The sequence below is a fragment of the Artibeus jamaicensis genome, unplaced genomic scaffold, assembly GCF_021234435.1.
Source record: "Artibeus jamaicensis isolate MK-2021 breed Jamaican fruit bat unplaced genomic scaffold, CSHL_Jam_final contig_490, whole genome shotgun sequence".
In the NCBI taxonomy this organism is placed as follows: Eukaryota; Metazoa; Chordata; class Mammalia; order Chiroptera; family Phyllostomidae; genus Artibeus; species Artibeus jamaicensis.
Window position 1 is genome coordinate 17,097,871 of NW_026521861.1, and position 24,173 is coordinate 17,122,043.

The window sequence follows — 24,173 nt, forward strand, 5'->3', positions numbered from 1 at the left end:
GGCTCTGCTTCCAAAATATATGCTGAACCCATTCGCCTCTCCCAAGTGCACCACTACTGCAACCATCCAAAGCCCCACCATCTCTCATCCTGGTCATGGTTACAATTTTCTAAATCATCTTCTACCTCCCTTCTCCCCATCTCCAGCATACACATAATGTAGTCTTGTCCCAGAAACTGGAACAGGCTGGTAAACTGTAAATCATACCATTTCCCTGTACTTAAAACCTTCCAAAGACTTTCTTTTTTTTTATTTGTATCTTCTTCAATTTCTTTTTTTTAAATATTTTTTATTTTATTGATTATGCCATTACATTTGTTCTATTTCCTCCCTTCATTCCCCTCCACCCTGCATACCCCTCCCCCACCATTCCCCCCCTTTACTTCATGAACACGTGTCTCAAGTTCTTTAGATTCTATATTTCCCCTACTATTCTCACCCTCCCCCTATCTATTTTCTATCTACTGTCTATGCTACTTATTTTCTGTACCTTCTCCCCCATTCTCCTTCTCCCACTCCCCTGTTGCTAACCCTCCATGTGATCTTCATTTCTATGGTTCACTCCTGATCTAGCTGTATTCTTAATTTGCTTTTGTTTTAGGTGTGGTTCTTAATAACTGTGAGTTTGCTGTCCTTTCACTGTTCATCTTTTTTTATCTTCTTTTTCTTAGGTAAGTCCCTTTAACATTTCATATAATAAGGGCTTGGTGATGATGAACTCCTTGAATTTGGTCTTATCTGAGAAGCACTTTATCTGTCCTTCCATTCTAAATGAAAACTTTGCTGGATAGAGCAATCTTGGTGGTAGGTCTTTGGATTTCATGACTTGGAATACCTCTTTCCAGCCCCTTCTTGCCTGTAAGGTCTCTTTTGAGAAATCCGCTGACAGTCTGATGGGAACTCCTTTCTAGGTGACGGTCCCCTTAGCTCTTGCTGCTTCTAGGATTCTCTCCTTCATTTTAATCTTGGCTAATGTAATGATGATGTGCCTTGGTGTGTTCCTTCTTGGGTCCAACTTCTTTGGGACTCTCTGAGCTTCCTGGATTTCCTGGAAGTCTATTTCCTTTGCCAGAATGGGGAAGTTCTCCTTTATTATTTGTTCAAATAAGGTTTCCACTTGTGACTGTTCCTCTTCCCCTTCTGGTACTCCTATAATTCAGATGTTGGAACGTTTAAAGATGTCCTGGAGGTTCCTAAGACTCTCCTCATTTTTTTGAATTCTTGTTTCTTCATATTTTTCTGTTTGATCATTTTTTCCTTCCTTCTGGTCCAAAGACTTTCTATCCTGTTTGGAATAACACTCCAATCTTTTACTGTGACCAGTGAGACCCTGCAAGATCTTACCCTTGTCTGTGTTTCCGACCACTGAGGCAACGCCTCATCTTGCACAGTCCCCCCCACTGGCTTTTTCCCCGTGCCTTAAAACTGATGAGGTAGTTGCTGATTTAGAACCTTGGTGCTGCCTTTTTTTTCTGTCTGGTATCTCTTCTAGATTTTTCCTCTGCTGACTTCTTGTAACCAGGTCTTAGCTGAAATGTCCTTCCTTCAGAGAGCATTTACCTGAATACACAATCCAGATTCCACTTTCTCTGTCATGTCCTCTTTAATCAACCTGCTTTGTATCTCTTCATAGGACTTACACCACCTGAGATGGTCTTTATATTTTTTATTTTGTTCATGGGTCCATCATGGGTCCTTCCCACCCTTCTTCCAAGAATGTAAGTTTTGTGATAGCAGGAACTTTGGCAAGTTTATGTCAGAGCCAAGGACAGGGCCTAGTACATAATAGGTTCTAAATAAATGCCAGATAAAAAACATATAAATGCATCCTAGTCTTCTGCCTCTCCTACAAAACAGCTGGTGTGGTCATCAAAATGCCCAGTGGTCCTCTAACAAAGGTGAGGACTTCCTGATACTACTCATTGGGCAGTGAGAATTCCATTGCGTGTCATAATTTTCATCTTCCTCCAAATTTCAGGAACTTCAGAGCTTCATTAAATGACCAGTTCTAAAAAACTAGCTAAGAGTTTTGTTGATCAGTTGGGTGATTGGTTACTTGGTTGTTTTTCTCCTTATTTCTCTTTTGTTCATATGATGGTTAATCATGAATTTTGATTTTTTTCTAGTCTTCCTATGCAGATACGTATACGTTACTGTCAGTCATTTGACATCTATATATATACATTCTCCAAGGGCCCAGGAGGGATGTAGGATGCCACTGGGTCCTGAGACAGGCATGAGCTGCAGAGAAGCTCAGACGTTGACATGCCATGGTCATCCTGCTTCAGTCCCCATTGGGAACCTCTGCCCAGCACAGGCAGGTGGTGCTGAGCTCCAGTGGAGACTGCCTTACATGTGTGTGTGGCATCCTGAAGAGCTAGTATCACATGTCAAAGCTATAACCTCCAAGTCTCCTTGGAGCAATCACATCAGCCCATACTTCTGCCTGTCTATTATGTCCAAGGGACTGTATTTCTCCCAGAGCTCACTGTATTTTGCATGTCATATGTTTGGCTTGTTATGTTAAAGGTTTGTTGAAAGTCAATAAGTAGGTAAGGTAAATGTTATTCAATTTAATTAAATAAACATTTCTATTTTTATTGTACCAACAGGTGATAGAAACTCAGCAACCATGTTATCAGGTAAGAGAGCATTTTTGTGTGCTGTTTTCCCTGGGATATTTCTAATTGCCCATCCAAATACAGAAAAGAAGTAAATAAAAGAGTTGCTGTTGAGTTCTTTCTCTTCAGTGACTCTTGTAGTTGAGTTTGTATGGGACTAATTTTCAGTCCCATACTAACAAAGGTGAGGACTTCCTGATACTACTCATTGGGCAGTGAGAATTCCATTGCATGTCATAATTTTCATCTTCCTCCAAATTGCAGGAACTTCAGAGCTTCATTAAATGACCAGTTCTAAAAAACTAGCTAAGAGTTTTGTTGATCAGTGGGGTGATTGGTTATTTGGTTGTTTTATTTGGTTGTTAGTATTTCTCCCCAATAGATTCTCTAAATTCTAAAACAAATGAACAAACAAAAATCAATGCCATTGTTTTGACTAAATACTGGAAACCATTTTGACAATAGTGGCTTTGTGGTTTTTAAGTGTCATCGTGGCAAGTTGCTCTGAGAGTATTCAAACTCTTTCCACTTTTATAAACAATATATTACAACTTTCTTCAGAAGAAACAACATTTGGTCACATGTAATATTTGCTTATGTCTGAGTTTCCTATGCTTTTATAACAAATTGCCAGCAATGTAGTGGCTTAAACAACACAAATTTGTTATTTGCAATTCTCCAATCAGAAGTCCAAAACGAGTCTCCCTGAAATCAAGGCATCATCGGAGCTATGTTCACTCTGGAGGCAGTAGTGGAGGGTCCACTTCCCCGTCTTTTCCAGTTTCCAGAGGTCACCCGCGTTTCTTGGCTCATGGCCACCTTCCTCCATCTTCAAAGCCAGCAGAGTAGTGTTCTCAAACTCCTCTCTGACTCTTCCACCTTTCATTCCCACTTTTAAGAATGCTTATGATTACGCTGGGGCCACCCAGGTAATGAGGATAATGTCCCTATCTTAAGGCAGCTGATTAGTACCGTAATTCCACCTGCAGCCTTAATTCATTTCCCTTTGCCAGGTAACCTGACCAATCCACAAGCTCTAGGGATTAGGGTGTCAGCGTCTTTGGAGGTGGGGGAAGTATTCTGCCTCCCACACTGACTTACCAAGGACAATTCCATAGTTGCTTCTGCTCAGTGGCACTGAAATGGGCACATCACTCAGAACATACATTGAAATATGGTGACCCAGGTCAAAACAGAGATAAGCAGAAGTAGTCTACCTACTGTCATTGCTTCTGCCAGTGTTTTTTAGGGATATTACAAGTAACTCCCATGGTTGGATATGGAGTGGAGTCAGGTCTGGGGACAGGAGAGAACATGGGATACTATGGATCCATGGAGAGGGTTCATGCTGGAGCAATAGCTAGAAGAGAGACATGTCAGCAATGAAACAGGCTGAGCAATGAAGTAAGCAGAACAAGTGAATAAAAGTACTAGGGGCACTTGATGGCCCAGACCACCAAGCCAACACTTAAGGAGAATATTAAGACCCCAAACACATAATTCTTATCAGAAAATCCCAAATACCTGCCCTTGGACATGGAGTTTGGGAGAGACAGTGGGGACAACTGAGCTGAGCAGGACCGAGGGTCAGTGGTTAAAAGGTGACTTAGCATTTCTATCACTTGCTAAGTGGTCCTTTCAGAGTTGAGGCAAAACTACATCTTGTGGAATCACAGGGAGCCCTGGCTGCTCACACCTCTCTCACATCATCGTGAGCATTTACTGTAACGAGGTTTCTTTATTACAGTTCTGCCTGCTGCCATCTCAACCCACCTCCCTCCTATAACGGTGGCACCTTCAACTTCACCAGGTAAGACCCATCCCCACCCACCCTTCCCATGGTTATCTCAGCTCCTGAGTCACACTGTCCTGACAGTCAGTGGTTCTGCCCACTGCTAGATAAGTCTAATGTTCCACCTGAGATGGCATGATCGGAGAAGGAGACGAGGGTAGTGAGGTGTCTGGGTTTCTGGCTGTCCAGCTTCACTCTGTGTTTGATTATTGATAATCTTATTGTCAAAGAATATCGTAATATAAGACTCCTCATTTCACACATTTTCACAAATATAAAGAGTAAGTGCAAAAGAGGCACGTGTGTGTGTGTGTGTGTGTGTGTGTGTGAGAGAGAGAGAGAGATTACCTTAAGGGCCACCTCATTGTTTTTGTATCTAAGAAATAAACCGGAGCATCTGGCCTATCTGGGAAGTGTCCAACTGGAAAGACTTAATTATTTTCCTATACCAGTGAGTCCCACAAACAGGGGGTACCTCTCCCTGGTCATGTTGAGCAGCGGTCACCATTATGGGCCATTTCTTTTTGTCATCATGTTAGTCGATGCTGCCTCCACTCCTCTGTCATCTGTAACTGCTGGCATTTCAATCATACCATCATATAATTCATATTCTGACAATACTGATGCCAGTGTTTAGTGAGCCCTACACCTGCACTGTCCGTGTGGCTGCCAAGGACAGGAAGTGTGGCCCGGCAGGTCTGACGCCTGGAGAGTGTGTCACATACACACTGGATCTTTTAAAGACTTGTACGATGAAAAGAAAGTAAAATTACTCTCATTGACATCTATTATACTGATTATGTATTGAAATGATAATGTTTTGGCTATGTTGGATTAAATAAGATGTATAATTCGAATTAATGTCACCCATTTCTCTTTACTTTTTTTTTTAAGATTTTATTTATTTATCTTTAGAGGGGAAGGGAAGGAGAGAGGGAGAGAAATACAATGTATGGTTGCCTCTCATGCATCCCCTGCTGGGGACTGGCCTGCAACCTAAGCATGTGCCCTGACTGGGAATCGAACTGCAATGTTTTGGTTTGCAGGCCCGCGCTCAATCCACTGAGCTACACCAGCCAGGGCTCCCTTTACTTTTTAAAATGTGGTACCAGAAAATCTAAATTTACAAACATAGCTTGTGCTTTCTTTCTGCTGGACAGAATTGTCTTGTGCCATGTCAATCTCTGTGTTGACCGCTTTGTGAGGGTTTCTTACCTCCTCCTCCTCCTTCCAACAGCTAAATGAGGAACTTCTATAATCCCCATTTCCTGAAAGGGAAACTCATGCTCAAGTAGGTTAATGGTCAATTACCATTAACCTACTTCTCCCCAAGGTCAATGGATTCATAACATAAACACTCTGATGTCAGAGCCCTAGAACTTAATCTCTGGGCTATTTTTAACTCTAAACCACATTGAAAACCTATGAATTACTAAAAAGGATGACTAGGCATGTGGTCTATTGAGAAACTCTGAGGATCCAGCTGAGACAAGGGAAGCACAGGGTCAAAAGGTGGGCTACTCTCTGAGTAGCGTTTCTTTTCTTGCTCCTACACTGATTGCTCCCAAATCCACATGCATATTGCCAATAGGGCACCCACCCGCCGCAGCCCCAGGGGTCCAGTCCGATCCTCCCCATCCCAAGCTGGCAGCTCCTAGACCCCTGTGGCTCTTTATCTGTCCTCACCTGTAGCTCCTATTCCTCTCCAGTGCAGTGGGGGGGCAGGGTACACTTGTTCCTCTAATGACATTGTCAGTCTGTGGAGCAGAATCCGTATCTTACTCATCTTTGATATTGTCCCTGACCACTAGTGGTCACTACCACTGGTGGTGCACGTGCATACACACAATTTCAACAACCACGTCTGCTCTTTGGTGGGTATTCAGTGCCAGTTAAATTATAAATAAGTAAATGCTTGAATACATGAACACCACTCAGCTGATCCCAGATTGTATATTTGTGTACATTTCCAAATATTAGCAGAAGAGAGAGCAAGCACATCAAATTCTCAGGTCTCATATCCAAGTGACTAAGGATCCTTTTGAAACCTGCATGGCATTTACCACTTACTTGATAGGACAAAGCTCAGAGGCAGCTGCTGGACCACTGGGTTTGGAGTCACACTCTCCTACCTCCCTCATCAGGTTTATTGGCCCCTTTGTGTTTCAGTTTCCTTACCTGAAAAGTAGGGATAATAACAGCATAGTTTTAAAAATTTTATTTGCCGGTTTGAGACAGAGAGAGAAAACACCAATTGAAAAATATCAATGTGAGGGAGAAACATCAATCGTTGTCTCTGGTATGTACCCCAACAGAGACTGAAACCAAGCCAGGCATGCACCCTGACCAGAATTGAGCCAGTGACCTTTTGGTTTGTGGGATGATGCCCAGCCAACTGAGCCACACCAGCCAGGGCAAAAGCTGCATATTCCAAGGAGTTGTGAGGTGTCAGTCAGCGAGTTCATAAAGCTACCAATTGTCTCAGCAAGGAGCCTGGTGCATAGTCAGGCAGAATCAGCACTGATGTCTTCTCAGCCTTGTGGTGTGTTCTGTGGAATGGTGCTCTCCAAGGGCTCTGCTCCTGACTGCTGAGCTGTGGGGAGAGGGTCCAGCATTTTTGCTCTTTGCTAATAGTCATGGCTATTATATCACAGCTCCTTCCCCCAGAACCTGGCTATCACCAACTTGCTTTCTGTCTCTATGGACTGACCTGTTTGGGATACTTTATATAAATGGTGTCATGCAGTATGTGGCCCTTGGGTCTCACATAATGTTTTCAAGACAGCTGGTCCCTTTAAAATTCTCTGCTGAATGAGCTTGCATGAAGTTAATTGAATTCTTCTCCTGGGAATGTAAAGCAGTTGAAAAAAGTCCTTCTCTTTCCATTCAGGACTCAATATCAGACTCAATATCAGGACTCAACATCATTTTCCTTGTATTGTTGTTTTCCCAGCAGCACTCTCAACTTCCTCTGTCCAAGAAGACGTGAACCACCCAACCACATCTTCAGGTAGGTCAATGAGCTACGAGCTCAAAGAACAAAAAATGGGCATGATGTGTTGTATATGCCATTTCCAGCACGTTAAGACCATAGGAAGGATGAGCTGAAGCTCAGGGCCAGGGAAAATTCACTATGCATGGCTCTTGGGACACTGTGATGATCCATGTTACCTTCAGCACCAATTCTAAGCCCCATGAAGACAAGGGATTCATGTGCCTGCATTTCTAGCACCTATCACAGTATCATAGGCACCTGATATAAGTTGACTGAATCAATAAAATATGTAGGTGGTGCACGTGTGGACAGGCTGTTTGACCCCTCTTGGGGCAACGTTGGTCTTGGCCAGGAACAGTCCTGTGAGTCAATGCACAGTGGAGGCAAGTCCTCTGCTCAAGAGATAGGCTTCACTCTGGAAAACACCAGCAGCCCCTGTTTGTAAAAGAAGTATTAGCATTTCCCACATGAGCAAATTAGTGAAGCCAATCCTTCTAACAACATTTTTGTTTTTCAGCCTTGGCAGATAATGAAAAGCTACCAACCATCTTACCAGGTAGAGCCATGCTTTTGCCACTGGTTCTATAGATTCATACTTTATCACCCAGATGGGAGGTATAAGCAGATGGATCCTGTCTCTGGGTTTTACAGCATCCTCTAGGGGGTTATCCAAGATAATCGGCATCCTTATGGATACAATGATTTTTGAAACTTTTACCCAATTCTTCAATGGCTTATTTTTACTACTGCTGAGCACCCTAATGCAGAACCTGGAGTCAATGTAGGTTTAAAGGAGGCAAGGCATTTGTGGACAGCAGGATAACATTTAGGAGCTTTCTATCAGCCACCTGAACTTGACTCCAAACTCATCAGAAAGCAGGGTGTTCCTTATGAACATGTGGCCAGTCCAGGTACTTTGGTAAGGTGCGGAATAGCTGGTGGTCTTCACCTACTGACTGAGTGCTTCTCTGATGTGTTCTTGTCTGTCTCAGGAAGAGAAGTTTGAGTCCTAACCACCATTTCCATATTGTTGTAGTGCTACCTGTGGTTGATTCGGCACCATCGAGTCGTAGAGCCAAAGTTCCTTGGCCCAACACATCAGGTCAGCTGTGTTCCTCACAGGACATGCACCTGTGCTGGTGAACCCCAGGGGAGGATCCTGGGGAGCTGACAGTCAGAGGCCTCGGAGGTGCATGGGGACCGCAGTGAGAGGACATAGCCCCAGGACCTGGCCTAGTAGCTGAGCTTCCCACATGGCTCGTACCTGAACATCCCGCTTTCCTGCTGTTCCGTAGAAACATTTTGAATGTTTCTCAGACAATACAGAGAATAAGAAAGCCAATAACCATGTCTCCTTTACCTACTCTTGACTGTTGCTCACATTTTGTTAAACTGATTTTCCAGTCTTATTAAGAAATAAAACATTATAGATACATATGAAGTTCCCCCCAAATTACCCATTCCCATTCTCTGTTCTCTTCTTCCTCAGACACAAACACTCTATTGAATTTTGTGTATATCCTTATAGTTCATTTTTAACATTTTTATAAATATTAATTATGTGATCTCTGTTATTTTGTGTTTTTCTTTGACACAAATGATATCAGTCTCTGTATAACATTCAGTCCCTTTATTAAATATTTCTATATTTTTATTTTATTAAAAATGTTATTGTATTTTTCCATTACTAAGTAGCCCCCCATATAACCCCTCCCCCCTGTGATCTCTATACTGTTGTCCACGTCCATGAGTAGGTTTTCCATTTTGCTCAAACCCTCCTCAATGTTATGTTTGTGAGATTCATGCATGTTGACATATATATAAATATATGTAGAGAGAGAGTTTACTGCTTTTAACAGCTATAGTGTTAAATATTTTAAATAAACCACTTAATTTATGCATTTCCCCACTGATGGAAATACATTTCCTTAATTTTTCATGTCTGGCCTGCTGATGTCAAGCCCTATTCACCAACATATGAGAAATCCATATTCTACAATCTAATCAGCTTTGTTGAGTGACTAATAGAGGGCACATCACACAATGGTGGAGTTATTAAGTAGTGTTTTTTAGAATGTGCTCATAAATGTGGAGTAATCAAATTTTCCCCCTAATTTGTAAGATAGGCAAATAGGATGATGGTAACAGCCAAGTTTCAAAAATGTACCTTTATTTTTATTTTTGTTTTTGCAGAAGCCTGGCCTACAATGAGGCTCGTAAATGGTACTGGAAGGTGCTCTGGACGAGTGGAAATTTTCTATCAGGGCACCTGGGGGTCAGTGTGTGTTGAGGGCTGGGGTCTGAAAGAGGTGCAGGTGGTGTGCAGGCAACTTGGGTGCGGCCAGGCGGTTTCTGCCCCACCAGGATCCCACTTCGGCCCTGGCTTTGGGAAGATTCTCCTGGACAATGTGCACTGCAGTGGTGAGGAGAGCCACCTGGCTCTGTGTGTCCATGACACCTGGTTCACTCACACCTGTGACCACGAAGAAGATGCCGGAGCCATCTGCTCAGGTGAGGCACCTTTTATACTTTAAGTGACTCATGAACAGAATGGGCTATTCCAGAACATGGGAAATGAGCCAGGGGCCACCCCCTGCAAGGACTGACAGTTGCCTCTGTCCACTCTCACAGGTTCTGTTTTGGCAGCCCTCACTCCTAAGGGTAAGACTGATTTGGGCTATTTCTTTTCTTTTTAAAAAAATTTTTTATTGATGTTCGAATGCAATTGGGCTATTTCTATGTCCCATTCTACTTATTTCTAGTTCTGTGTGGCTGATAATTATTCTGTGTGGTAGAAATGGAATGAAAACAACCCTGTTAAATGAAGCTCTAAGCAGTTTACAAAGGCTGGTTTGATTGGTCCATTTCACCTGAGGCCTAAAAGGCTTTCCCAGTCTCTATGTCAACAATCGCACCATAACAGATGGAGCTCAGAATGCAGATCTGTAATGTTGACCTTGGTCTCCTGTGCTCAGGCTCTCCTGCTAATCTTGGCCTGAATGGTCCCTCTTCTGGGCAGCTGGCCCAGGGTAAATCCCAGGTACCGTTGAGGGCGTGGCTTGGAGGAGAGCTCAACCTTGAAGAGTAACAGCAAAGAGGAGTTTGGGAATTAGCTGGCAGTACACAATCAGCCAGGTGCAGAAAACTTCCCAAATCCGAACTAAATTACTGGGGAGGTACTGGCAAAACAGGACTCTTCTGGAGCCACTGAAGGACTGTAATTAATAGTCATTGATTTTAGAGTATATCAATAGTTTTCTCTTGATGGGCATGACAATGCCCATCAATCATCACAAATCACAAATTTGAAACAAATTGCCATTCATTTTCCAGAGAGACTAGATCAGAAAATTATCTGTCTGGAGACTGTGAGGCTTGAATTTTTTTAACAGGTAATAAAACAACATCGGTTGAAAAATTATAGTTATGTGATTCTAGTGTGACTTTGCCACTAGGAAACACTATGGGGCTATTTCAATCCTTTCTTTTATATCCTAAAGCAGTGGGTTTTTGCCTTTACTTTTCATCAGAATTACTCTTATAATTTATTAAAAACATATACTGTTGGGCCTCACTTGAAGTTTCTTATTCAGTTGGCCTAGAGTAGGGTGTGAGAATTTGCATTTCCAAGTCCAAGATGCTTATACTGTGGTCTGAGAACTACACTCTGAGAAATGCTGCCTTAAAGAAGAAATCTTCTTTATTCTCATAGCAGAAGCAGAATTATCATCATCTTCATCATCACCATCTTTACCATTGTCAGCAGCAGCATCGTCTTCATCATCATCAACCTTGTCACTATCATTGTCATCCTCACTGCCATCATTATCATCACCACTTTCATCATCATCATCATCTTCATCATCACCATTATCAACATTGTCATTAACATCATCACCACTGTCATCATCAATATCACCATTGTTAACCTCATCACCATTGTCATCATCATCTAAATCATCAGTGTCATCATTATCATCATCATCATCATTATCATCACCACCATTATCATCATCATCATCACCAGTATTAACTGCATCATCAGTGTCATCTCCACCATTGTCATTATCATCATCATCACCACTGTCATCATCATCATCATTATCCTTGTTAACTTCATCACCATTGTCATCATCTAAATCACCATTGTCATCATTATCATCATCATTGTCATTATCATCACCACTATCATCATCATCACCATTGTTAACTGCATCACCATTGTCACCATTGTCATTATCATCATCACCACTGTCATCATCAATGTCACCATTGTCATCATCATCATTGTCATCTAAATCACCACTGTCATCATCATCACCACTGTCTTCTCCAAAAACATTATCCTTATTAACTTCATCACCATTGTCATCATCAGCTAAATCATCATTGTTATCATCATCACCACTGTCATCAACATCACCATTGTCATCATCATCACCATTGTCATCATCTAAATCATCCTTGTCATCATCATCAACATTGTCATTATCATCACTACTATCATCATCACCATTGTTAACTTCACCACCACTGTCATCATCATCATCATTGTCATCATCATCATCATTGTCATCATCATCACCACTGTCATCTTCAATGTCATCATTGTCATCATTATCATCACTGTCATCATCATCATCACCCCAGTCTTCATCAAAAACATTATTCTTGTTAACTTTATCACCATTGTCATCATCATCATCACCACTACCTATGCCATCATCACCATTGTCAACTTCATCACCATTGTCACCATCAACATCACCATTGCCTTTATCAACACCAACACCACCACTGTCATCATCAACATTACCATTGGTAACTTCATCACCATTGTCATCAACTACATCATTGTCATCATCAACATCATCACCACCACTACTGTCATCATCATCATCACCATTGTTATCATCATTGCCACTGTCATCATCAGTATCACCAGTTTTAACTTTATCACCATTGTCATCATCATCTAAACCACCATTGTCATCTTTATCATCAACACTGTCACTATCATCACCATCCCCATCCCCATTGTTAACTTCATTACCACTGTCATCTTTGTCATCATCATCATTGTTGTTATCATCATTACCATTGTCATCATCAACACCACCACTACTGTCATCATCATCATCACCATTGTTAACTTCATCATCACTGTCATCATCAACATCATCACCATCACCACTGTCATCATCATCACCATTGTTAACTTCACCAGCATTGTCATCTTCACCAACATTGTCATCTTCACCACCACCCTTGTCATCATCATCACCACCACCATTATCATCATCATCATCACCATTGTCATCATCATCAATGCCATCATTATTAGCCTCACCAATACCAGCATCAACACCATTATCAGCAAAAACTGGTAAGTTAAACTTTATATTTGTGACTCACTTCCCTGGCTATTTTTAGTTTATGTATTTTCATGGTTAAGTACATACAGAGCTAAACATTCAAATAAGAATATTTAAGTAAATTATTAAGATTATCTGCAAACATCTGTATTATGCAAACAGGTCTCTGTGGATGAATTAATTTTCCATTTAGAGCTAAGAGACTAAGGGTGCATTCATGGCCTTCTCTTAATCTGACAACCATCATCCTGCTCCAAATCCTTGTCATCTCTTCTGCCTGATGACCACAGGCTTCTCCTCAACCACCAATGTGGCAACCACCAATATAATTTCTGTCTCTGTAATAGGGTTTGCCTTCTCCAGAATGTTATTTATTGCAATCAGACAATATGCAGCATTTTGTGTTGAGCTTCTTTACTTAGCATAATGCTTTTGAGACTCTCCCATGTAGGTCCATGTATCAAACAATCATTCTTTTTCATCTGAATAGTATTCCACTGTGTGGATGTACAAAAACTTGTTTATCCATTCACTACTTGGTGGACATTGAACTTATTTCCAATTTTGACTATTATGAATAAAGCTGCTAAAAGCATTCACATATAGGTTAAATTATTTTTCCAAGTGGCTGTACCATTTTGCATTCCAACCAGCAAAGTATGAGAGTTATGGTTGCTCTACATCCTTATCTACATTTCAAATTTTCTATTTTTTGATTGGCCATTACAGTCTGTCTATTATAGTGAGACAGTAATATCTCTATGTTGTTTTAATTTGCCTTTCCCTAATGACTAGTTAGGGAGAACTGTTTCATGTACTTACTTGCATCTCTTCTTAGGTGAAGTGTGTATTCAAATCTTTTATCCTTTTTTAAAAACTAGGTTGTCTTTTCTTGTGTTATTATATTAGATAGTTCTTCATCTGCATATGAATATTTTCTCAAATATGTGTTTTACGATTTTTCTCTCAGCCTATTATGACCTGTCTTTTCATTTTCTTAACTGTGTTTTTTAAAAAGCAGACATTTTTGAATTTTAATGAGGTCGAATTTACCAAGTTTTTTTTCTTTAATGAATTGTGCTTTTGTATTTTACCTAAAAAGACTTCACTTAACTAATGTCTCTCAGATCTTCTCCTAGAAGTTTTAAAGTTTTAGGTATTGTTTAGCTCCATAATTCATTTTAGTTGACTTTTTAATATGGTATAAAGGTATAGCTCAAAGGATATTTTTTCTATATAGGTGTCTGATCATCTCAATGCCATGTGTTAGAATAATCTCTATTGAAATACCTTGGCACTTTGTTACAAACTAAATAACCAAAAATACATGCATCTATTTCTAAACTCCCTCTTTTGTTCCACTGATTTATATGACTTTTCTCATGGCCATTGTCTTGATTACTGTAGCTTTAGAGTAAGTCTTGAAATCAGGTAGTGTGAGCATGCAAACTTCATTCTTTTTTATTCTTTTCACAAAAAATGTCTATTGGGAATTTTAGTTTAGATTTTGTTCAGTATACATATATAAATTTAAGAAAAATTGCCATCTTTTTTAGCATGTAACAAATATTTTTATTTTCGACACTTCAGTAGTTCATTTTTATTATATTTGTTTCATTATCATTTATTCCCCATACCCTCTTCTGCTTCCATCCCCCCAAAAAATGTGATTTTATGCCTCACTTTTTAAAAACCAAAGATGCAATAATTACACTATACAGTATATACTTTTCTAGCTCATATTTTCATCTGTTTAATTACAAATGAGCCATACTAAAAATCATAGAAGTCAGGTAAAAATACTTTTTCCTCTAAAAAGTGCAACAATTTCCTAACTAAATAGATATTGTTCAAAAATAGAAATACTCTTACCTCAATAATACTGGTTTTTTTGATCTATCAACACAATATATCTCTTTATTTATTTAGGTCTTTAATTTATCACATCAATATTCTGCATCTTTTGTGTGAAAATTTTGCTTGTATTTATTAGATTTATTCATAAAAATTTCATGGTTTTCGATGCTGTTGTAAATTATATTTTAAATTTTTTTCTATATCAGTATTTGTTTTTGTGGCTAGTGAGTTAATTTTTCCCCCCAAATAATAAAGAAGTTATTGAATTGGGGAATAATATTTGAATTTATTCACTTCTTAATTTATAAACCTCTTTCCTGTCCATCTGGCCTGATTCACAGTTTTGTAGATTGGGAAACTGACCTTCACATGTATATAGCAGAATACAAATTAGATCCCAAGACTGAACAATCATGTCTTTCAGCCGGAAGTGTACTAAGCCCTTCAGAAGTTTTTTAGATTATATTTCACATTCAATAAACATTTATTCAGTGCATACAGCATTACCAATTTGTAGCCATTGCTTTTATTTGCTGTACATTTCCTCAAACATGTTAACTTAGTTTACTATTTTTTAAGATTTATTTCTTTGTTTAAATATATTTTATTGATTATGCTATTATCGTTGTCCCATTTTTCCCTCCTTTATTCCCCTCCACCCCTTAGTTAATGTCTGTGGGTCATACATATAAGTTCTTTGATTTCTACATATTCTCTACTATTCTTAATCTCCCCCTGTCTATTTTGTACCTACTAATTATGCTTCTTATTTCCTATACCTTTTCTCCCCATTCTCCATCCCCTCTCCCCACTTATAACTCTCCATGTAATCTTCATTTCTCATTCTGTTTCTGTTCTAGTTGTTTGCTTAGTTTGTTTTTATTTTTTAGGTTCAGTTGTTGATAGTTGTGAGTTAGATGTCATTTTACTGTTCATAGTTTTTTATCTCCTTTTCCTTACATAAGTCCCTTTAACATTTTATGTAATAAGGGCTTGGTGATGATGAACTCCTTGAACTTTTATCTCATCTTGGAAGCACTTTATCTGCCCTTCCATTGTAAATAATAGCTTTGTTGGATAGAGTAAGCTTGGATGCAGGTCTTTGGCTTTCATGACTTGGAATTCTTCTTTCCAGCCCCTTTTTGCCTGTAAGGTTTCTTTGGAGAAATCAGCTAACAGTCTAATGGGAACTCCTTTGTAGGTACTGTCTCCTTTTCTCTCACTGCTTTTAAGATTCTCTCCTTACCTTTAATCTTGGAAAATATAATTATGATGTGCCTTGGCATGTGCTTCCTTGAGTCTAACTTCTTTGGGATTCTCTGGGCTTCCTGGACTTCCTGAAAGTCTATTTCTTTTGCCAGATTGGGGAAGTTCTCCTTAGTTGTTTTCTCAAATAAGTTTTCACCTTCTTGTTCTTCCTCTTCTCCTTCTGGCATCCCTATTATTTGGATGTTGGAACATTTAAAGTTGTCCCACAGGCTTCTAAGCCTCTCCTCATATTTTTGAATTCTTGTTTCTTCATTCTGTTCTGGTTGAATGTTTATTTCTTTCTTCTCGTCCAAACTGTTGACTTGAGTCCTGGTTTTCTTCCTGTCACTGTTGGTTCCCTGTGCATTTCCCTTTTTTCACTTTGTATAGCCTTCACTTCTTCCTCTATTTTATGACCATTTTCAACCATTTCCATGAGCATCCTGATTACCAGTGTTTTGAACTGTGCATCTGATAGGTTGGCTAACTCTTCATCACTTAGTTGTATTTTTTCTGGAGCTTTGATCTCTTCTTTCATTTGGGCCATTTTTTGGGTCTAGGTGGGCCTATTATGTAGTAAGGGGTGGAGCCTGATGTACTCGCCAGGGTGAGGCAACCTGTGTCTCCACATTGGGGCACTATATGTGGGAGTGGTGTCCAAGAGGGAGCAATGCCACTTGCTCAGCTCTCTGCCAGTTTTAAGTCACTACCCCACTACCCAGAAGCAAATTGGGCCCTTCTGAGTGGTTTGGTGTACATTCTAGGACCCTATGGATCTCTCCAACGATCTCTCCTGGGAGGCATGGAGTTTCTCCTGCCACCTCAACCACCACAGGTTTTTTCAGTCAGAGGTTTTGAGGTTTTATTTCCCTGCCTGGGAATTGGGTGGTCTGTCTCACTCCCTGCTTGTTCCTCCTGGTTTATCTGCATGCAAATGTGGAACTGCCTGGTCCACCAGCCACTGCTTTGCTATGATTCCCCTCTGCCCTGGCTGCCCATCTCCATCCCTCCTACTGATCTGGATGAATATTTCTTCTTTAACTTCTTGGTCGTTGGACTTCCATACAGTTCAATTTTCTGTCAGTTTTGGTTGTTTTTTGTTTTTAAATTTGTTGTTTTTCTTTTGGTTGTGCAAGGAGGCAAAGCGTATCTGTCTATGCCTCCATCTTGGCTGGAAGCTAAGATTTATTTCTATTGAGACAAAGATTCAGGGGTAAGTTTTCCATAAACATAATATAGATAGATAAAAAGTTAAGCAGTCTCATTTGATTGTGCTGATGATGAATGAAAAGGAGAGAAAAAGCTCCCAAGGGTCTTACAATGAATGAATTCTTTCAGCAATGTCTACTTTATTCTTTCCACACTAACTGACTGATGGTGGTCTTGCATTGTTGTTCCTCCCAGAGGACGGTTTGCCAGAGCCTTCACAGACCACAGCCCCAGAGGTCTGGACACCTGCAGGTATGGGAAGCCACTCCTGAGAAACAAGGGGCTGATGGACATTGTGGGGAGAGGCATCTTTCCCAGTGGGAGGGGAGCCACGGGCAGAGTTAAAGTGGGACACAGGTCACTTACAAGCTGGGGGAATAAGAGCAATTCTCCCCACCTTTCTGATTATTACAGTTAAGCCATACTAAAAAATCTGTCTCAGTTTATACATCTGTAGAATGAGAACCCATCTCTTATTACATGAGGTCATTATGAAGATTAAGAGAGAAACATTTAAGTTAGTGGCTCTCCGAGGTTCTGGTATTTAACTCACAAACAACAAATGCTGGCTTCTGTCCTCAGTCTCTTTTTCATAGTAAAGCCATAAAAAAAAACCTTATGGGGCCAAAAGAACCAAGTTACTCTAAGACTAATGTAGTTCTAGATGATGAGGGGGTCTGTTTATCTGGCTATGGATAGTCTAGTTTCCTATTCCATTAGTTATATTACCATCTCCTGTGTCTATCCCTGTCCAAGGCAGGGGAATAACATATGGAGAAAGTGGTCTCCTTAGGAGAACTTAGGGATGCTGGAAATTTCCTAAAGAGGGTTCCATATTTTGGAAGGGGGGGCATATTAAAGTCTTCCAGGAGGGACTTAAAATTGAAGCTTATTCTGGCTAGTTCTAACATATGTGCACATGAATACCATGTGAACTTGCATGTATGCAAATGAGGACATGATCACCTAGGGATGTAAAGGATGAAGGAAACCTTCCAGAGCCCGGAAGGCCAGTCCCCTCGGGCACCTCCTCCTTGTGCCTCTCCAGAAGTTCAGTTGGCTGGTTAGTGAGACTAGTGAATGGCACAAGGAAGTGCTCAGGCCACTTGCAGGTTCTCATCCAAGGGAACTGTGTGTGATGACCTCTGAGACCTGGCTGAGGCCACTGCCATGTGCCACCAATTATAATGTGTCCAGGCCATGGCAGCATCCATAGGGGCCCACTTCAGGGTGGACAAGGGGAAGACTGTGCTGCATGATGTGCAGTGTGCAGGTACCGAGGGCCACCTGGGGATATGCATGCACAAGGGCAAGGCCAGACACAGCTTCAGGCACCTGTAGGGGGCTGTGTGGTGTGTGCAGGTGAGGGGCTGGCTGCAGTCCTCATCTGGAGGACTCCTGCTTCCTTACTACTCACCACTCCACACACACACACACACACACACACACACACACACACACACACACACCTTACAGCCCAATCTAGGAATGTCTGCATATCCAGGCAGCCAGCCAATGCTGCCTGCATCCTTTCAGAGTTGTGCGTCAGCCTGACCATCCTCTTGACCATAAAGTATGGCTCACAGGCTGGATCCATGCTCTGAAGTGGCCTGTTTCATTTGAAAATCAAGGCTAACCTTGAATTCAGCCAAATAAGAATATTTGGCATAAAACTCCAAATTTTTATGTTTTGTGGGAAAAAAAATTAAAGCAAAGTTCAGGCTCAACACAACAAATTCTTTTATTTCATTACTGGCTAGATTTGCAAAAAGCTGCCCCTTTGGACACAGCTTTCCCATGCTCACAGCCTCCACTGCTCAAGTCACTTGTTTCTCTCACCCATGTGGCCCTCAGAAACTTTTGAGTTTGTGACCTCAGGGTGACAGGCCAAATTTGTCACCTGGTGTTCCAGGCCTTCTATGTCTGGGCCTGGTGACCTTCCCGAACCTGTGGTCCCCCCGGCTCACTCTGCCCCAGTCTTTCCTGATTCTGTCCTACTGGCAGCTAGAATAATACATCTACAAATGACAAGCCCTGCCAGGCTGACCCTGAGGGCCCTGCAGGCACACTGGCTTCTGAAGCTCTCCTGGGACACTGACCATTTGCTCTGTGGTCTCATGTCTCAAATACCCACGGAATGCTAAGATCCTCAAGGGCAGGGTCTGTATCTGTCTCTCTGCTTCCCATAGCTCCCTAAATGTAGGACTCCCCCAATAAATACCCACCAGCTAAGATATGATAACTACCTCTCTTCACATTCACAGGTGCTGATTCCACAGCTGTTCTGTCTCCAGGTAGGACCCATGTTACATAAACTCAACATGAAGTTTAAAAAATCATGAGGTTTCGAACCAGACCCTGGTTTAACTCCCAGCTTCGTTCATTCACCCATCTGTTCATGCAGTGGATATTGAATGAGTGTTCACCACATGCCAATAAGCAGTGGGACTACAGCCGTGATCAAAACCCCTCACATCTCCTCTTTCATGGGGTTTGCACCCTAACAGGAAAGACACACATAACATATGATCAACCTCAGTTATGGGACCTCAGGCAAGGAATAGCATCTCTCCATCCCATTTCATCTCGAGTCCCCTTTATTAAAGTAGGAATAACGTACAGGATTGAAGAAGAACCTGAACTTGATAATGTTTAACAATACCTGGCATTTGGCAGGCACTCACACAGCAATAGTTCCTTTTGTTTTGCTTTGTTTTGTTTTGTCATGTGCTCACATAAGGGAGGCAGTGTAGGAGATGGAAAGGGCTCTGAGCTGTAGGCAGGAATCTGGTCCTGGCTGGTCTGTCACCAACGGAATGACCTTGGCCCCAGTCTCCATGTCATTAGAACAGGTGCATTGGACTCCATGGCCCCTAAAAATCTATGCCTTTGACATTCTGTCACCAAGAAAGGAGAATAAGCAGTCATGTGTGGGTTAGCTGAATTCATAAACATTCATGTGCCACTGGAGAAAGCAAGACGTTTTTGTCATAAAACAAAGGTGTAGGATTTATAGTAGAAATAGAGAGACACATTTCCCTCCAACATTTTATTATGAAAATATTCAAACATACCACAAAGTTTGAAGAATTTAACAGTGAAATCCTGCCTAGAGTCTGTGATGAATTTATTCATCCACCTATCATCTCTCTATTCATCCATCAACCCATCTTATTTTTTATTAAGATTTGGCTTCTTTACCATAAAATTGACTCATTTAAAAATCAAGTTTGGTGAGTTTTGGTGATTGTGCAATCACAGTCAAGATATAGAACAGTTTCCTCATCCTCAAAAGCTTTCTCCTTTGTCTCAGAGTTCTCAGCCTCCCCATCACAACCCCCTGCGCTGCCCCCAGCCTGCCCCCCACCCATCATGAGAAACTGCAGGCAGCTTGCCTTGCTTTGTTCAGGTGAATCGCAGCACACCTGGGAGAGGGCAGCAAAGAGGGAGATGAGGGCCAACTAACGGCCTCTAGCACAGCAGGCCACTTGGGGCTCATTGCCCACAAGCTTGGCTTCGGCTAATGGCCACGTGATGCTCGTTTGTGTTAGTTTGTCAACAGGCAGTAATGTTATGTTCTGTCCCAAGTAGGGAGATGAGGTTACTGGCCCTAGAATGCAGGATCATTATTATATTCCTCCTGAATCCTGGGAAGAGACAGGAGCCCCGTTGACACAACTTTGTATCCTCTCCCAATGTCTGACTGCTCCCTGTTGACAGTTCTTCTTTTGTGCCCGTCAACAGCCTATGAGAACTCACTTACCACATCATCGGTGATAGCAGTGGCTCAACACCTATCTTCTTCTGCACCTGCACGTAAGACTGATTCTTTTTGTATCATATCTTCTGATCAATTTTTCCCATTTGACAATGAATGAGTGAATGAATATATGTCACTAAGGATATATAAGGATAGGCAAAAGTAGGTTTACAACTGTGAATACATAAAACACAGACTTTATTCTTGTATTATTTATTAATTATTATATTATTTTTCATATGAACAACTGTAGACCCACCTTTGCCACACCCTGGATAGTGTCACTGGGGATATATATATATAGTGATGAACAAAATAGACCCCCATGTAGGCTACATCCTCCTGAGGGGGTGTGTGACAACCATGTGGTGAATACTGTGATGGGGGAGCACAGAGTGACCAGAAGATGGTCTCCATCCAGACCTGAGGGGCCAGGGCAGGAGGAAATGATATCTAAGCCAAGAGCTGAAGGGTGAGGGGCATCAGGATTGTGCCAGCAGGGGAGAAACCAGGTAGTTAGACTCCCCGTGGGCTGCAGGGTGGGAGGCGTTAATGTGCTTTCTGAATCAGAACACAAGGCTAGCCAATAACTGGAAAGAATTAGTGAAAAACAAGGTGACTCTTGAGGACGTTTTTTTGCTGTGATGAGGAATGAGAGATATTTCAGGATATTGAGCCTTGAGTTGGGTTGTGGTTTTTGACAAATTAGGTTCAGTCTGAGGTCAAATAAGGCAGGAGTAAAACAATGGACCCCTCATTCTCTCGATCTAGCTGTACAGCCAAAAGATTTGGGAGGAGCCATTGTCACTGGCCTGGGGTCTGAGGGCAGCCCTGGTGAAATGGCTCTTGGCCACTGGCCATGGTTTTGGGAGCATGGCCATCAACAGCAGTCCCATTGTTGGCCCTGTGAGTTTTAAATGCCTGAATGCACCCTCCACATCTTTCTTTTTTATGTTAACATTTTTAATGTATCTGTCCAAGCTCTCTTTTTTTGTATTCACTGTTTTAAACTTTTTTAAAAATTGAAGTATAATTCAGATATGACATTATATTTGTTCCAGGTATAAACATAATCAATATTTTGTATATGTTGATGAATAAGCAGCACAATAAGTCCAGTTAACATTTGTGAGCACACAGAGTTCTAGATTCTTTTTCTTGTAATGAGAACTTTTAAGAGCTACTCTTCCCCACATCTTTCTTTTCTTCATTTTCTTAATAACTTTTTGTTTTGCATGCCTACCGTGTACTAAGCACTGAGCCAGGTGATATGGTACATGATAAGAGAACCAGCCATAGTCTCACTTCTTAGGGAGTCTGCATTTTGGGAGGGACACAAGTCTTGCACACAGAAAGCCATACAGAAGAGTGAGATGGTCTATGATATGAAAGAGACCCACATGTTCTTTCTGCACCAGCCCCCCCCTCCCATCTTGACCAAAAGGATAATTCAGTCAGGGGAGAACAATCAGGAAAGGAAGTGAGCTGTCGAGAGCCATTCCCTTGTACCCTGGCTTCTCCTTCCTCCCTCTTTTTTTCTTATTATGCACAATTATTGTGAGCAGCTTCTCTATCACCCTCTCACACAGACTCATCAATGCTGCCCCAAGGGGAAACAACAAGCCCTCAGTCCATGTGACCTTCCAGTCCTCTTCCCAATTCCAAATAGGCAGCAGAGAACTTGGGCCAATTCAGCCCATGCATCAGTTCCTCTGAAGTCAGATGTGCACTCAAGCTGACCAGGCAGATTCAACCATGGGGCACATGGCATTGACCCCATGGCCCCTCCTGGCTTTGGGCAGTACAGGTTATCTAAGAAGGGGATATGGATAGAGAAGACATGTATGAATTATCTATTGCCATGTAAAACCACTCCAAAACACAGTGGCTTGGAACAACCACCATTTATAATTACTCATGAGTCTGTGGGTCAGCTGGGCAGTCCTGGAGAGCTGGGGTAGGCTTGGATGGCCTTGGCTGACCTTAGTGGGCTCCCTCAAGCATTTGTGGTTAGCTGACAGGTCAGCTGGCCTCCAAATCCTGGCCTTGCTCACATATCCTACATTTTCATAGCTGTTATCTGATATGACAGAGGTGACAAGGTCAGGTGTTTTTTATCACTCAGCCCAGTAGCTCAAGCTTATTCAATGATTGTCCCAGAGTTTCCATGGAGACCTCTTGAGCTCTGTATGAGTGCACCACTATTATTGCTCTATTTTATTGGTCAAAACAAGTCACGAGCCACCAACCCAGAACCCAGGGGTAGGCAAATAAGCCTGACCTTTTGAGAGGGGGTGCTATAATGTCACATTGTGAAGAGCCAGGCTATAAGGATGAAAACAACAGGAGCCATTTGTGCGAACAGTTGGCCACAGGCAAACAATCTTCAGACAGGGTGTGGATGAGTCAGACGTTAGAGGCTTCCTAGCTGGGGGGTGGCAGGGGATTCCTCAAGGCAGCAGGAAGGGCGTAAGCAGCAAAGTCATGGGACACAAAGAGAGCTGGGTTGGAGAGAAGGTCGTCCAGCTACCAACAAGCAGAGGGTACTTTTCTCTCCCTGTGACCCCCTCTCCCCGCACTCTCCCCAGGAGGCTGGGCCTCGGTGAGACTGGTGGGCAGCCCTGGGAGCTGCGCAGGTCGTGTGGAACTTTTCTACCAGGGGACCTGGGGGACTGTGTGCGATGACCTCTGGGACCTGCTGGAAGCAAACGTCGTCTGCAGGCAGCTAGGGTGCGGCTGGGCGGTGGCAGCTCCTGTTGAGGCCTACTTCGGGGAAGGTTTTGGACAGATCCTGCTGGACAATGTGCACTGCAGGGGAGACGAGCAGCACCTTGAGGAGTGCACCCACGGCGACTGGCTCTCCCACAACTGTAGGCACGGGGAGGATGCTGGCGTGATCTGCTCAGGTGAAATCCCACTCCCCTCCCAGGCAGCGCCCAGCTTCGGCTCTTCCAAGACAGCACTCACAGCAGGTGCTTTCATGTCTCACACTTACAGATGCTGAACACTGGGCCAACATGCCACCAGGTAGGGAAGGTGACGTCTCCAGGTGCAGCTTATCAAAACCTTGGGGAGGAGCCTCTGCTGGAGATGAGATGTTTCTTACCCTCCAGCTGGGGGAGTGACTGAGATGTAGAAGCCCCCAACTTCTCAATGGAGAGATGGAGAGAACCTTAGAGACCTTCCAGTGCGGGCCCACCTCCCCCCTCTCCTTCTACTGCACACAGGATGCAGACTTCTTGGACTTTTGCGTAGCACTTTCTGTTCATCAGTTCTGAGGGCTGTGTGGGAATGGCAATGAGACATGGGTGGGGAG

At 42.1% G+C, this 24,173-nt stretch overlaps 1 protein-coding gene across 1 annotated transcript in view; it reads left to right on the plus strand.

Annotated features, from left to right (window-relative positions):
* Nucleotides 1-24,173, plus strand: part of LOC119059498 (deleted in malignant brain tumors 1 protein-like) — a 75,616-nt gene that overhangs the window by 2,948 nt on the left and 48,495 nt on the right. Inside the window, exons 2-5 of the mRNA XM_053668669.1 lie at nucleotides 9,773-9,919; nucleotides 10,040-10,069; nucleotides 12,059-12,229; nucleotides 23,446-23,763. Coding sequence (XP_053524644.1) covers nucleotides 9,773-9,919; nucleotides 10,040-10,069; nucleotides 12,059-12,229; nucleotides 23,446-23,763 — 666 coding nt within the window. The remainder of the gene's footprint in view (nucleotides 1-9,772; nucleotides 9,920-10,039; nucleotides 10,070-12,058; nucleotides 12,230-23,445; nucleotides 23,764-24,173) is intronic.